Source organism: Centroberyx affinis, unplaced genomic scaffold (assembly GCF_046629955.1).
Source record: "Centroberyx affinis isolate AG114_WGS23_722 - 3 ecotype Tasmania unplaced genomic scaffold, CSIRO-AGI_Caff_v1 ptg000686l_1, whole genome shotgun sequence".
NCBI classification, from domain to species: domain Eukaryota; kingdom Metazoa; phylum Chordata; class Actinopteri; order Beryciformes; family Berycidae; genus Centroberyx; species Centroberyx affinis.
The window spans coordinates 84983-102140 of record NW_027279307.1 but is presented as its reverse complement, the minus strand read 5'-3'; the positions used below and the strand labels follow the sequence as shown (position 1 = coordinate 102140).

General features: G+C 42.5%; 1 protein-coding gene across 2 annotated transcripts in view; it reads right to left on the bottom strand.

Moving 5' to 3' along the window:
• stim2b (stromal interaction molecule 2b) overlaps positions 1–17158 on the bottom strand; it is a 46435-nt gene extending 29277 nt beyond the window's left edge. For both annotated transcript variants that reach the window (XM_071519312.1, XM_071519314.1), the window contains exon 1: positions 16047–17158. In XM_071519312.1, coding sequence (XP_071375413.1) covers positions 16047–16182 — 136 coding nt within the window. In that variant the 5' untranslated portion in view covers positions 16183–17158. The remainder of the gene's footprint in view (positions 1–16046) is intronic.

Genomic DNA, 17158 nt, shown 5'->3' with positions numbered 1-17158 from the left:
ACCAATACTTGTGGTATATTATGTATAATAAGTATGAACTGATGGAGTGTAAAGTTGAGTTACTCCCTCCTTTCATGGACCATTGTGGCTGACTATCTTTTTGGGATTATCACAGCCTTATATCATATTTCTAGATCATACACTTAAACCTCACGACGATTCTAGAATTATATAACTTTAACTATTGTCAAAAAATCTTTTTAGAGAACTTACATTTTTGAAGGATCTTTCTTTTCACAAGAAATACACTGCACTCTGGTTTTTGCACAGATTCTGGTTAAGAAAACATTTCTCCATTTGTCCCCTTATTAAAATCCCCTCTTATTAAAATCTAAATATTTAACAAACAAGGGCAATAAGTCTGCTCATTTGTCCTGTACTAACAGGGCAGCAGTAATTAACTGCAGTGTGAAAAAGCCCTGTAGTTGTTTGGTCCCACAGATGGAGCCGATAAGCGGAAACAAAGTAGCCTGAATTGTGTCAGACTTTTTTCCCCCCATGGGCTTGAGGCTCCAGCACCAGCAGAGATGCTTCATGGCGGCCCTTCAGCCCACAGATTGAGCTCTCCACCTGGGACGAGGTGCGGGCCCCCCTCCACTACCCTCCGTCTGACTCCCATCCCCATCTTGGATGAGGAGTCAGATTCAGTGTAAGAGTATACGGGCTGTGGGAGGGAGCGGGCGGGCAGGGGCAGAGACGGCGTGGAATTAAGATGGTAGGATATGAAGAGTCTGACATGCGACTCTGGGGAGCCAAGAGGGACACGGGGGCTGAGGTGGCCTCTTTTGACCTGCAGACTGCTCAAGATTTCTCACTCTCCCCAGCCATCTCTTGCTTTCTCACACATTCTCACACTCCCTCACACACACACACACACACCGACTCTCTCTGTCTCTCACAAATACACACACACACACAAACAGCACGCACATCACTGTCAAGGCGGCAAAGATACAAAAGCGCACACATGCTCAAATACTGCATACACTCACACACACAGGATGTGTAACAGTATTGACTTATGTTTCATATTCACATATACAGTACATGTTCATTCATGTGTCATGTGTCTAGGTGACCACTTCCCTAAAACTGAATTTTCCGATGTGGTAAATCATACCCATCTGCTACTCCATGCAAACACTACTATTTGCAATGATTATTATTTGCAAATACTGTCAGACCTAGATCTGGTTAACAGCATGTCTGCTACATATGAGCGGATAACTGGGTTGCCACAGCATAGCCTCAAAGCTTCACTGAAAATGCAAGACAAAAATAATTGACAACTATTGAGATTCAATTTCACATTTAAACAAATACTGGGGAAAGTCTGGGTTTTTCCATTATCCTGATGCACAACTGATGCCAGACAGATTGTAAAATTATATTGAAAATAAATCCAATTTAACATTTCAGATTTTCAGAGACAGCTAATGTCAGGACAAAGATAATCTTGGTGTTGTTCCTACAGTCTCTGTGCCCAGCTTGAAACATCTGACCTGAGATTTGTCTGCCTTGAGAAATGTCTCCGGACATCGCCACTAAGGTATTGACCTATTCAACAGCTATTTAAAATATAGGTTACTTGGGCACAGATAGATGAATTGATCCCTGTAGGGTATTTTTCTCTCACCCGCCTCCACAGGCAGGTCAGAGGTCAGGCTCAGCTACAAAGCAGCTTCCCTGGAGCTGGTAGGGATTCAGTGTCTTGCTCAAGGACACTTCAGCAAGGCAGGTGCTTGTCGAAACTGAGCCTTGAACCCATTTCCTCTGGTTGAACGGCAGTTTTGGTTCTCAAAGTGGGGTCTGGGCCCCCCCAGGGGTCCTTGAGGAGGTTCCAGGGGGTCCCGACAAAATGAGGAATAGCATAACTTCCCCATTGTTTAATTTACCAGAAATAACTCCAATTAGAGATGCAGAAAAATGAATATTCTGATCATCATCAAGTTTCACTCTCACCACTGTTATCTCCCCACCTACAGTATAGAGTTATACATTTCAGTTCTAAATCTACAACAACAAAAGCCTTCTCATATTGGTCCCTTGGGGGTCCTTGACATGAAAATGTTTGAGAACCCCTACGCTACGCCATCCTGCTGTCCCAACGGTGAAAAACAGATAGAGCCATCTGTGACTCGGTTCTCCAGCCATCCCACACAGCAACGTGCATCCAGCAGTGCACCTAAATCTTTCGACATATGTTAACAAGACGTGGCAGCCATGTCAGCAGTTCATTACAGCCGCTGGCACCATTCCAAACTCTGATCAGTTTTCACACATTTACGATGCATGCACTTATCATACATACAGGTCATAAGTGAGATGTCAAATGTAGGCTACATTTTCATAAATTCTTGTTATTTTATTGATGTCCTTAGCATGCCATGAGTTAGAAGCGATTGGGTTCTTTTTACAGAAAGCACATTTTTTAATTGCTTTTCACTGACACAATACAGTCAAAAGGCTCTCCTCACTTCTACATTCAGGCTGCAGGAATACATCTTAAAGGATAAGGCTGGTGTTTTTTAATGCATTTCTTCCCGTCAACAAATCCTATAAAAATAACAAAATCAACAATGTGTTTGCTCTACTCCCGTTACTTTCTGACTTCCCACGTACCGTTTTTAGCCGTCAACCTGGAAGTCATTGGCTCCAATTGTAAGCTAAAAACCTTGAAATACAGCTCACAAAGATATAGTTTCAATTTTAAAAATCGATAACTGTTACCACAAAAAGTCAGGCTGTTGTAGTTATTACCAAATCAAATTCAAATGGGAACAAATTCTTCATTACGCCGGGGACTATTTTCTGTGCTATGGAACTACTTTCCTGAGATCGCAAAGTGTTTACAGCCGGCTTATTAAGTTGTTTGAGGAAAAAGTTGGCTGGCCCGGTGCATCACGATGATGAAATATGCTGCCCAGAGCAACGGCATGGCTCTTTGACATGTTTTTAATCGTTTTTTTAATACAATGGTGTTCTATGGCTGCTGGGACATGGCTGCATTGGGCACCGGCTACATGGACGAGACTTGTTGGCAAAACAAAATCATTGCTGATTTTGTTATTTTCATAGGATTTGTTGACAGTAAGCAATGCATTAAAAAACACCAGCCTTATAAATAACAATCTGGATTAATTTGTTAATATTTTGTTATATTTTGTGATCATGATTATTAATCGTAATGATTTGAGAAAAACATTGTTGTAATTTCCCAATTTTCCAACATTCACGATTGTATCAATTGGCAGTTAGTTCTCAGTTGCTCCTGAGGCAGAAATGATCTCATTGGTTAAGTTGACCTCAATGGGCAGTGCCAAAAACACAGTTTTTCAATTAACATTTGGCTGAAGCCTAGTGAAAAAGGCAAGGGGTAAGAGAGATAGGAGCTAATATTATGAAGCCTGGCATTCTTGCTAATAACTGAAAAAAATGCAATCTAGCCAAACCAAAGATAACGGAAAAGGAAGGAAGATACTGCACATGCTATTCCAAGTGTAAATGCATAGGGCCGGAGAATTCCCCCCTCACTGTACAACTGTCTAAAATTACAATATTAATAATTAATTAAGAAACCTCATTAATTTTCATTACTAATATCAAATTTCACCTCATGAAATGGGGGCACCTGCTAAACAAAGTTGTTTTTGTTTTTTTTACTAATTTAAAGACATAGATCTCACACTGCTATCTGTAGCTTACGCTGTTTTGCCTAAATCAAATAAGCCTCTCTCAGAAAAAAAAAAGATATCAGTCTGAATGTGAGACACTCATTGACTCCCAGCCAAAAAATAAGTAGTCTAGTCTACCTAACTGTAGTTAAGTCAGAAGTGAGACTTATCGCTTTGCCTGTATACTGTCTGGCCAAACTTATCCAACTTCAGTTATCTAGGTTAGCTAGTTAGCCTAGCTGACCTTCCAAGATCAAACCGGCCATACTAGCCTATAACTCTCTAGGTAACATTGCAAGATCATGAATGCCATGGTCATGAATTAATAGAAAAAAAGACATTGCCATTTTGAATTTATATTTTGACCAGAGTTCTGTTTGCCATTCAATTTAACCAGTTAGCTAACTTGCACACTGACAAACTGTGGTTCTTTGACTCCAGCCATTGAGGTTTAACTCGACCAGTAAGATTATTTCTGCCTCCAGAGCAGCTCTGACCCTGAGAAATGTTTGTATAACTAAACCCAGTATTCTTTTGGTCCTATTATTGAAACAGACCCTGTGCTCTGATCCCTCTGTCTCACACAAATATAGGAATAAAATTCCTAATAATACTGAATTCAATATGGCGATCGGACGCTCCAAATTTACTAAGGGGCGAGGTGGGGAGCAAGGATGTGACGTCAATGTGAGCCAGACTTGTCCCCTGTACAGACTGCCCATATGGCAGTGTCATAAGTCAAGCTGACGGGTCAGTATTAAAGGCAAGTAAATAAAGCTTCTCAAGAGTCTACCATTTCAGCTCATCAGCAGCCATTAATAAGACACAAATATCATTAGCTGCCTACAAATGCCACCAGCTAGTGCAGAGAGTGAGAGGGAGGGGGAGAGTGAGAGAAAGAGAGGTAGTTCAGTGAAAGGGAAGAAACAAGATACACAATGTGTTTGTATGGTACTCTCAATTTGCACAAGCTCTTAAAATGGATGTGTCACAAGCAAACATTTGAAACCGCCCTCCTTCGCTATGGTTTCTTATTCATCCGGTTGCACGCACTGACGAGAATGACAGGAATTTTTTAAGGAAGCTCAGAGACTCTTAAGGTAGGCAGTCAGACAAAAGTTGGGCAGCATTTCAGAAGTGTGACACTGAACAAATGCATGGCTTTGCACTCATACAAACATGTAAATCTCTTGGAGGGAAAGCATCTGATACAAGATAGCAAACTTCTCCATCTCCCTTCCCCTTACAAATCAAATGGTAAAGGAATTCTCTATCTTGATGCACTGTCTAAATAAAGTTAATATTTATGTGCCATGCTTTGGGCTTTTGTTATGTTTGAGCAATGGCCAACATTTCTCATTTGATGTGTCTAAATTTGAGTTTGTATGAGCTACCACTATGCTGACAGGTGGGTTTTCTAATTACCCAGGATGCCCCAGGGCATGACAGAAGGATGTGTCAGATGTGTAGTGTTACAGCAAAATCATCAATGAGCAAACACAAAAGCAGCTGGGGACATGGTGACATGGTGACACAGTGTCAGTAACACCATGGGCGCATGCACACGCACACACATATACTATATATTACCCCCTTTCCCAGACAGGAGTCATCACTTCTTTAAAATACTCACATACAAAAACACAATCCAAATTTCTCAAGTGCCACCTATATACAGTCAGAGGGTCACATTTCTAGCACCATCAAAGCCTATCTCAACCACACACACACACTCTCAACGCAATAGTGTGGGCTTTGCCAGGTTCCAGACGTTTTCAGTATTTAACATGTTTAAACCAAACCCGATCCATCGTGAACTGTATTATTCTTGTCCCAATTTCTCACAAGCATTTCAGTGATGCTTTGGACACGATGATGTGAACAAAATACAGGTGACACTTCAGCTGGGTCAGCTCAGGCGACTGCACTTCAGTGTTTAAAAAAAGTGTGTATTTTCAGTGTGTTTCTACAAGTGTCCCTCAATCATCTGGGCTCTGCACCTTTCCAAGGTTTGATTGTGGATTTCAGACTACAGAAAGTTTGCTGCAAAGATGAGACAGAGTCCACATATTGGGCAGACAAAACCCTTCCACTCCCCCTGTCTCTGCTGCAATACATGATATGGGCCTCTTCATCTTTGACCTGTTGAACCAAGTCATTTCCACCCAACCAGGGACATACCTTGCCCATCTAAACCGCCTTAACGGGCATCAGTAATCCTCTGCTTAGGCCACAGCTTAGAAAGAGGGTATATAAGGGGGGGAGGTGGGGGGAGAGAACTAGAGCAAAACGTGCGGAGGCCCACCAAGTCTGATCTAAAAACTTCCAGAAAAGGAGACACTCCTTGCGCCCGGGCGTCCCTGGAATGCTTCAATAAAAGCCGGAACACGAGATGTGTGATGTATGCGGCCGGCCAAAGGAAGAGAGCCGGGGGAAAGAAAATAAAAGACAAGAGGCCGAGCGCTCGTTTAATTAGCTCACTTGCCCTCCGACATGCTCTTCTGGATATAAGGTTAATGGATTTTATGTCTACAGAGAGACAGAGGCACAGAGAGAGAGAAGAGGGCAATAGACTTAGGAAGAGAAAAGGCAACAGAAATGAGCAATGAATAGGATGATGAGAAGTCCCCATGCATTGGCAATATGACAGTTCTATGGAGCCCGGTGGTAATGGGATCCACCGTTCTCAGTGGACAGCCAGTGAACCTTTTAAACAGCAGCGGGTACAAGACGAGATAAATATTATTTGTCTATGTCACGCACAGTACTATACAGAGAATACGTCCCGGATGCACCAAAGAACTGGGATTAAGTGTTTCGGGGAGGAAGGGCTGAGGGTTAAGACTTTCCCACTGGACTAGTCCTGAGACAGATCTCTCTCAGGGGAGGGATGGCACCCCCGTATTGTCTGACCTTGTCACAAACTTTACCCAGGATCCCATCAGACAGCAGGTTGCGTCTGACCACATGCCATTTTTATCTTTCAAGAGGAAGGATCAGTTCACTCATAATGAATAGGATTGCAAGTGCAAATGAAACACAATTTGATTTCATTGACATGTTCAAAGCATGTCTTAATGTTTGCTCTTCCTTTCATCTTTGGCAAGGTAAGAGGAAACTAGAAATAACCGCCTTGCGGTTGTATGCCTCCGCCAATAAACGTAGTTTTATCATTGCAAGAACAGTCTTTATTTATTGAACATATATAATTAATGTGATTATTAGGTCAACTTAAAGGATTTTGTGTCTGCAAAAGTAAGTGACAGCACTTGCACTTTTTGTAGAATAGGCCAAGATCCTTTTCTCAGCTACAGTGGTAAACAAAACATTATGATGTCACAGTGAAGTTGACCTTTGAACTTTTGGATATAAAATGTCATCACTTCATCATTTTATCCTATTAGACATTTGTGGGAAATCTTGTCATAATTAGCGTATGAATTCTTGAGTTATGGCCAAAAACGTCTTCTCCGTGACCTTGACCTTTGACCACCAAATTCTAATCAGTTCATCCTTGTGTCCAAGTGGACGTTTGTGCCAGATGTAATGAAATTCCCTCCAGGCATTCCTGAGATATCGCGTTCATGACAATGGAACGGACGTGAGGTCACAGTGACCTTGAACTCTGACCACCAAAATCTAATCAGTTCATCTTTGAGTCCAAGTGGACATTTGTGCCAAATTTGAAGAAATTCCCTCAAGGCGTTCCTGAGATATCGCGTTCACGAGAATGGGCTGTCACCGGCGCGGAGGCATAAAGATGAAACTTAAACATGCTGGGCTGGGTCTGGCCTGGGACTTTTGTGACATTTCTTCCCCAACCCTGCCCCAATCTTTCCTCTCTACCTCTACTGTCGAATAAAGGCAAAAATGCCCAAAAAATAATCCTTAAAAAAAAATGCTCAAGATGTCCACAAGCCATTAATTTCTGCAACGCCCAAATCCTTATCTCAGACTTCTGCTGTGCATAAGCAGAGCTCAATGTGCCTAAGTATGGAAAGATTCTGTAATGACATTTTCGTGAGGGAGGGAATATAGAGAGCAGCCCGTTTAAACAGTTTGGAATTACAATGTCATTTACTGATTTACCTTTTAACCTCATAGGTTTGTCAAAACAAACCATGATGTCTGTGCTCTCAGTGGGCAATGCACACCAGACATACCACAAAATAAAACAAATCACTATTTATTTGAGTAATTTTGTTATAAATCAGTTCAGAAGACTTAGGTTTTTAGTTTTATTTGGTAGCTGGTAGACTAATGTTGATGGTGCATTTGGACACTTCTGCTTTTGCATCGGAACGTCTTGGTCTTGCTGTGTATGCGTTACAACTTCCTGCTTGACAGGATTCTATTGTTTGTTTTTGATGTTGTGTTCCTATATATGGAAGCTGGCACGGAAGCTAACAATATGTCCCATCCGAAAAACACTTGAGAGCTATGCGCCCACGTGATGTGATACCCATGTTAAGGACAAACGTGCAACAGATGCCTTCGTCTGTGCGGCGGCAACTCAAAGACAAAATGTCAACATGCTCAGTGACATGAGACATTGCTTATTAGCACTTAGATACTTCTAAAGGTTATCGTCTCCCTATATCTTACAAATGAACACAAGCTACTGTCTCCGACGTGAAATACAAGCCAAACCAATGAGGTGCAGATGGAAAGCCTAAACCTTCAACACACCTTTGAACCCTTTGCTTCTGGAGAGAGAGAGGGGAAGAAAGCAAAATGTAGGTCATTCAGTTGTTCTTCCCAGGTCCTTCGATGTGTAATACGAACTGGGCCAGTTTTGGACCAGATCAAGGGGAGGCTAAGTGGCTCCTGAGAACCCACCTGTTGGTCCGGACACACACCACTGTTAGCGGCGCTAAGGTGGATTAGCGGTAAACTCGCCCCAGCCTAATACACAATGTCGGACCGCGACATGGAGAAAAGACTTCTACTGCTTGCTTGATAGTTATTTATCTCCTATACTTATTTTTCTGCAAGCGAGGTACTAAGGAGGTACTCCAAATATAATCAACCAATATTAAGAAGAGAAGCTTTTGTGATCAATAAAAATTCACGTTGGTTCAGAGTAAAATACCCCCAGAAAACATGGACGTTCTTCTATGATAAAACTTTATGTTATTAACATAGAACTAAGTGAAAGATGGAATATGTAATTCTTTCTTTTTGATTAAATTATGTCAAGGGAATAATACATAAACTTTGCAATCTCACACGCAGTGCATGAAAAGATTTGACAGAGGCGAAGCACACAGGAATGGCTCCCCACACTCCTTTTCTCCCACTTTTCTTCCCTGGTTATGTCTGTGTCTCTGTGTGTTATGCTCGGCCGCTGCTCGTAAATGAACGTGTTATGAGCGTACATCGGAACATGAACTTCGGTGGAGACAGAGTCGAGAGTCGAGAGCATACCAAAGAAATCCACACCGCTCTTTGCCCCTCTTGCCCAGACCACCACATCACGTGCCCCCTGCCAAGGGAAAGTCCCTGAAATCAGAGGGGCCTGCTACTTGCATCCAATATCTAACTTTAAATCCCACTCAAACATACATAGACCCATTTGCCTGAATTTGAATAGGAGATCAGTCATCCACATAATATTCCCCGGTTCACTGTGTACTCACTCAGTGCAACTGCAAGATACAGTGAATGTCCCTAAAATGTGAATGTCAGTTTCATTTTCTACTTTCAAGGTATTCAATATTATAACAATGACCTTAAGTGACAAGTAGGCCTAAATAACTTCCTCTGTAGTCGCACATGAAAAGACAAAAAAAAGGAAGATGGTGAAGGAAACCTTTGTAGCTCAAATCTCTTGAAGCTCATAACAAATAAAATGTACAATTCAGCTTGTGGTGCTGAGAAAACGTATCGCTTCAAGATGTGAATCCTAGCAGACAAATGCGGCCGACCAGGAAATGTGAAACACAAAGGCAGAAAACCACGGCAACAATTTTAGGCTTCTGTGAAGGGCACAGCATTGGCTTCTTCCTGTGTTAAACTGATGAGTATTATCACACCAGAATAACTCCCTCATAACACGACAACACTGTGGACAACACCGTGACCCCTAGCAGCCTTCTGTGCTGGAAAACTGTAGAGGGGATGAGAGTGAGTTTCTTTCTACTTTTATGCCTGACAATGCAAAAGTAACAGAGAAGAGCTGAACACTGAGACAGAGTGAGAAAGAGAAAACGAGACAGCATTTGCATACGCCCATCAATGCGTGTGCTTTTTTGTGTTCCTTTGCATGCTTTTTTTTCTCCTATCGATAGTGTTTGCCGGTTTGTGTGTACCCGTCAAAGCTTGCAGCCGTCATGACGGGTTGACCCAGCCAAGAGCCCCTGCATTGCCAGCTAGGGGATCAACACCTTAAAGTGCGGGTGAGGGGGGACAACAATAGCCCCCACTGGCCCTGGGAGAGGGGAGACAGTTCTGCTGGTGTGGTGCTAATAGGCCACTCACAGCAGGAAATACTGTACTGGCTACAGTGACCTACATCTCCCACTGAGGCGCTTTCTGCATGAGTGAATCAGCTCCGTGGCCGCAAATGTCGTTGGGTTATGAATGAATTATCTAGAACGTACTGGTGTTCACGAAATGTATACGGAGGATACATTCAGTCTCAAAGTTATTAGACATTGATATAGCATTTGAGGAGAGAATGGTGTGACTGACTTCACGATGACAGATACAGACTTGAGGAATTGACAAATATGCTATTCAAGTGGGCTAAGTCTATTGCTCTCTATTCACTGTTGAGAAATATTTTAATTAAATGGTTACAGACACAGAGGAGCTGCATCTTGACCTAAGACAAATGACAAACACTTCCAGATCTGGGCCTTTGAAAAGTGCAGTCCCAATGCTGGGATTACCAACAACTTAACATAGCCTACATGCCAATGAATTAGGTCATCGATTATGTCTCAGTGCATGTTAGCGACACGTTTTTATATCCAACCTCTGCATTCTGGGATGACTGGCGACTGGGAGCAAAGAGGAGAAAACCATTAAATAAAGCCACATTATCTCCCTGGTGAGCCTAGCTGAAAGTTGAGCCCGGCCCACTGCCGCGATGGCAGATCTCAGTTATAAAGGAACACTCTGAGCCGTTGTCCATGTCACCACCAGGTCAGCCACAACCACAACAGCGACCGCGACGGAAAATACACATGGAAAACTTCACCAGTGGCTTTATAAATACCCCGGCAGGTCTCTGCACTCTGTTCTGTTTGGTGACGGGCCTCATTAGGGCGGATCACAACCCCAAAGCCCCTGATTGAGATGGGCAGCAGCTGTCCAGTGGAGGGGAAGCAGACTGGGCACCCGAGTGGCGTCAATAGGACGACGCAGTACCAGCCTCCCATCTGAGACTAAACACTTGGGTAATAAACTCTGAAGCGGGACTCTTGTACTCATTTGGAAGACGTATTTTGAGTTGATGCCATAACTGCATTCAGTAATGAAATGGGGGCAAATATTTGGGAATGGTAATTGAGTTGAAAATCTATTTAGTTCACTTCTCATAAACATCAGTGGTCTGAGAGTTGGTTGAAGGATTTTGGCTGAGGTTGATTTTAAGACTTCTGGAGCAGCACCAAACGATTTTGATCATTTTTTTGTCATTTTGTTCCTTCAGAACAGACTGTTCTGGTCAGAGAAAAGGAACGGGTTTGCCTGTCGAATCTCTGAGCTGAACTACACAGAACAAGGACATTATGAGGCGGTCCACGTTCACACTATCACTCTGTCACTTGTAGCCCCAGAGACAACCCAAAACTCAGTCCAAGGCCCCAGCGGCACAGTAAGAAAGCCTGGCTTTTCTCAAGTGTGTGCGTCTTCCAGCAGAGGAAGTATCCCGAAATTCAAATTCCTCTGCTCCCCACTGCACTGAAGCACAGGGTCAACAAGCACTTGGGGGATAGGCAAATGTTTACCCTCCTTTTCAAACAAATCACTTTATTAATGCAGTCGCTACGTTCTGAGATAGCCATGTCACTTCTGATTTAGCCATAGTCTCGAAACACAGTGATATTCAAAGAACTGTCTCCAAACTGGCTTAAGCTTTTAGTGAAATCAAGTTCTTCAAGTGGCTTTATGTGAGGTATAGCACATATAGAAATATCACAGATGACTACAGTTGGGTGTAAAAAGGTAATGAATCTCCTCATGCCTGTCTTACTACATATATGTGTCAATGTAATATAAGTTGAAGTTATGTAAAGCTTATGCTAAATGGAGGTCCTGTATCTGAGATCATCTTGCAGACGCATCACTTGAGAACTGGATGTTCCTCGCAGCCAGAGGGAAGGGCTTTGTTTGTTGAAACGCCAAACAAGCTAAATACACAACACCATTAAAACAGGGGGAAGACCACGTTCACAGTGCCGCTCAAGCGAGCCCTGTTGCAAATCACTCTCGTTCCCTTCCCACTTGTATCGCGTCTGTTCTGCTGATTGCATATCAGCGCATGTATTTGTATGCTCAAGGAGTGACAAGGCAAATTGTTATTCTTATGGTTCTTACAACTTTTTGCCTGAATTGTGCCTGTGTTTTAAATCGTGCTCAATTTGATGCATACAGCAGTGTATGTGAGTAGATTTATGATGCTGCACACTGATGAAAACAGCCACAATGAGGTTTAATAAGTTCAATAGTAAAAAAAAATTATAACCGAGACGAATGCTATGACCACAAAGGCCTGAAAGATGTCATTTCACTTCAACTAAAGCCAACTGTGAGTTCAATGTGAGTTCCAACACGAGCACAAAACCAACTCTAAACCATGACCTCCAATTAAGCTTTCCATGTGCAAAATCATGTGCCGACTGGTTATCTAACGTAGCCAAATTCATCCTGCTCTTTCTTCCTGGATAGGATAAGTTCCTGGAACAAGAAGAAACACCAGCTTGCTTCCCTAAATGATCGGTCATTTGGAAGGCAACACAGGATTCCTATACATTTTCCATTTCAAAATTACATACTTTTTCCTCTAACTTACTTTCTGCACTACATTTGAAGATGCTGGTTGGTGTTCAATTTGATGGTAGCTAGTAGTGGGTTCACAAATATGACTGCCAACTATGACATATCTAACTATCTGATTATTATTCTTCACAGAAACAAAGATCATGATTTGATGAATGACAGGAGGTCTACAATTACATAATATGTTTAATCATATCTGGATCACTTAAAAAAAACGCTTTTCTAGTTTCCAGACCTGCTCAGGAACTCTGACAGGATCCATTTAAGAGGTCAAAGGTGATTAAGTGCTCTCACAAGCGCTTATATACACCAAATGGCATACTTATGTAACAATCCTCCATCACAGATCTCCTCTTTCATTCTTCACACCCAAAGCCCGCCTCCCCAAACCCCTCGCCTGTTCTTTTGAAGACCCTACATCAGCAGGGAGCTGCTTGACCTCCCTCCCCCTAAAGAAGAAAAACTGTCTGCAGACGCAATACACCAAATGGTAAACCTCATTGCTTTAGTCTCACCACCTGACCTCTAGCCGCCCGGTAGGAGACAGGTTTTGAACCCCAAACTGTTTCCCTAACTATAGCCATGTCTGGAATATTCATTACTGGAACAAGAAATCCCTTCATTAGTGAGATTGTCACACTCATATATGCACGTGCGCATGCCTGTACATCTGTCAGCACACACTTGTCACTCCTAAGCACACGCAGCACTCAACAACGGAACCTCATTTTTGTTTGTGCAAACATCCGGCTATTTAAATAATCCTATTATTATTATCATACTACATATTATTATTCATAGATGCAATGAATCATGGGCATTGCAAGTTCTGAGAACCCTAATGTGTTTCTCAGAACTTGCCAGCACTGACAGTTTTTTGAAAACTACATCACCCATTAATACCAGGCTTAAGCACCAGCTTAATACATCACAGCACCCAAAATAAACATAAAACAAGCATTTATTTAGACGGATGTTGATTTACCTGGGCAGGCGGCCCAAATATAATCAATAGTATACGGGAAAGACTGTATACACCTACATGTACACATACAAACTCTTGTTCTCCCTGCCTGACACCAAGACCCAATGAAAAGGCAGATGACCTTTCCAGCGGGCCAGCTGGGAAATGGGTAATGCGGTCATGTCTCCTGCCACTGTATTAACTCACTGCTATCTCTGCATCCACTACATTTCATTGTCCACAGGGAGGGAAGGCCGACATCGGCCCTGGGCCCACTCTGCTCCGTCGAGCTGTTGTTGTGGAAAAGGGCAAGCATGCGTTCGCCTTATTATTCAATTTATATCCCCACTTTATTTTCAGGAGCTGCTCAGCACTTGTAAACAGACAATCATAAATGCTAAACAGCTGACTGAGATAAGGTTTTATTACTTTCTTCATAGTCTAACAGGAAAGGCGAGGATGTGTTGGATATATGGAAATCTACACCAGTTTTGAGGCTCTGTGAGTTCCTTCACATGCATTTTTTAATTATATTCTGTCAATGTTGGCTGTGAAACACCATCTCCAAATTTAATATTTTGTGCAAACAGCTGAATGTGCAAAAACATTGAGAAAATAAATATTTGATATTAACATTATATATTTACCTTATGCAATTTGTCATGAATTTCACTACACACCGTGCAGAAGATTAACGTGAACAGGTCAAGATTTGCATTTGTGACAGCTTAGGGGGCATCCAGTGTGTCTCACATTCCCTTACAGGCAGGTAACCTGACAGCAGCGGATGTGTCAGCCGAGGCTATTTGCTCTGGATAAACATGCCTCCAACAAAATGTGACGATACAATGGCAACTCCTGCATCTAACAACGAAGACTCCTTTTGCTTTTTTAGTCAAATTCTTAATATTGGCCCTCGGCACTTCACCTTAACAGTTCAGTTTAAATACTACTTTGTTTCTGGAGCACAGTCAAGACAGAGAGAGCAGACTTAGGCTATTACACACTCTCCAACAGCCTTCCAATGGGGCTCGACTTGGAGAGAATTCTTTCTACCCCGACAAGTAAAAAGCAGAAGAAAGCTTATCGTGAACCATAAACAAATCTGTTCACTTTATGCGCGTCAAAATAGATCAGCGTGAATGTCATTTTCCAACTCTTCGATCATATTCCTGCCATTTATTACCAAAGAATGCCTCACCATTGTTGCACCTATCGTTAGTCTATGGGCTTTTTTTTTTTTACCTCAGGCACATGCAGCTGCACAGACTATGTTACTGTCTGGCACTGAAGGATTTATGAGGTTTTGTTAGTCCTCGACTTTATGATAAATAAAGGCAATTGGTTTTCATAGCATGTGCAGAGGAGCCCAAGGAAAATCAGACGAAGCGGCCTACATCTAAAGTGACATAACACCATTAACCACCATCATACTAATAGGTTTCATCCCAGGCTTACTACATCAGTGACATGAGGTTATACTCGTCCAGACATCACAGACACCATCAGACTCAATCAGGTGGGTTAGTGTAGCCTTGCTCTGAGTCTAAGTTTAATTTATTGATAAGATAGCCGAGAGCATTTTCTACACATTTCATTGACATCCCCATAATGAAATATCTCTTCACTGCATGGGCCTGAGCAAATTTTAGATGGGCCTTGATTTCCCAATACCTTGATTTATATAACCTTGGCAATTAAGGTACCCTCCATGTGCAATGTGCCTGTTAAATCAACAGCTAGGTCAATATTCCCTGAGAGAAAAAGAGTTGCCACTGGCCACATATCCCTTTCTCATCAGGCATGGGCAACAACTGGGTCACACACACAACTACAAAAAGGTGAGTAAACTGTGACCTTCAGGCGGTGATCATCATAAGTCAACACACCCACCAGTATAAACAATTAGACTTTCAGAGAAGCAAGAAGGCATGCTTCTTCTCTTAAAGGGGACCTATCCTCTTACAACTTACATAGGTTTGATGCTACTTACTAGGATGAACGCGTTTATGAATTTACCCCATAAAGATTGGGCTAAAAAGATGGATCAGCTGTGTTTTGGGTGGCTTTTCCCTCCACTACATCCCTGGTTCTGCATGATTCGCACCATTACAGTAAATACTCCTGCCTGCCCTCTGTGAGGATGCATCGGGTATTCCAGTCATGCCGGCATTCCTCAGCAATGTACAGGAGGGAAGAGGAGGGGGGAAAGGTGACTGTCGACGAAAAGGCACGAATCTCCCTCTCTCTCTCTCTTTCTGCTATCAGTCTGCATGAAGCACTGCGCTGGGCTTTCCCCCGGCATTCCCCGGGAAAGCGATGGTGTGCCGGTGTCGGGGGGAGGTAAAAACATGCGTGGATATAATTTGGAGACACTTGTATCCGACATGAACTGCGCTTACCTGTGTTGGCTACATTTGCAGCATCAGACGAGTGGTTGGGTAGATCATTCGAGTAAGTGCACTCCAAGCCCAGTACCGCATAGATGACGAGTCCACGTAGCAATAGATTCACTACCTTGTGGATGGTGTAACTCATGGTGGAAATGAGTTGAAATCTAATAATTCGTATCCGTGGAGCGGGGGGGAAAAAATGGGAGATTTAATGGGGAAAAAAGGGGGCAATCCCGGAAAATGTAAATTATGTCAAGATTGGACTGGACGCACAACAATGAGCAGTCACCAGATTTCAGCCTTTTTGGGCAGAAGTAACAAATGTGTCGTGTCAAGAAAAAAAAAACACACAGCTGGAATATGCACCAAGTTAAAAAAAAAAAAAAAAAATCCCGCAGTAGACTAGTTTGAAGAAAAGCCTAGATCTTTGCAAACCTACCGGCTAACACACCAAACAGAGGCAGTCATTGTTATTGCTACAGTACCTTAGAGGAACAGGGAAAACATCTGCTAAATAATAGTTGTGCTGAAGGTCATCAGGAAGCCAAATTAGTTATAAGAAGACCAAAAAAAAAACTCGTATGGGTTGGCTGGCTGTTCCAGTGGGGTGTCAAGCGTCAAGCGATCCCCCCCATGCCTTTGACATCTGATTTTATAACATTAAAAACGTAGCTTAACCTAGAAAAACAACCGTCTGGTTAATATAGAGAACTTCTAAGGGAAAGTGCACATGCAGCCTATTTGAAGGAATCCCCTATCCAAAACAAAACACAAAGGCAAAAACAGGCACAAAAAAAACCCTCTAGTGTCTTGCTACCGTGGAAATCCGTATAGGGCTATCAACCGCAATAGCAAGTGCTGTATTAAATCCTTATGTAGGCCTGTGAGGTGGAACAAAATAGTCTCTGTACTTCCACGTACAGTATGCAAACACCGGTGATAGCTTCAGCATATTGAGCACGCAGTGTCTCGTAGGTCCGCCTCTTCACACGAAAGTAGCAAATCCCGGTGCATCAAAAAATAAAAGATTCGCGTCTTCCTCCGTTGCTCTAATCCTGCTCCGACCTATATCAGTCGCACACGACATCCGCCTACTTTCTAAATGAAGTTTTCAGTCAGGT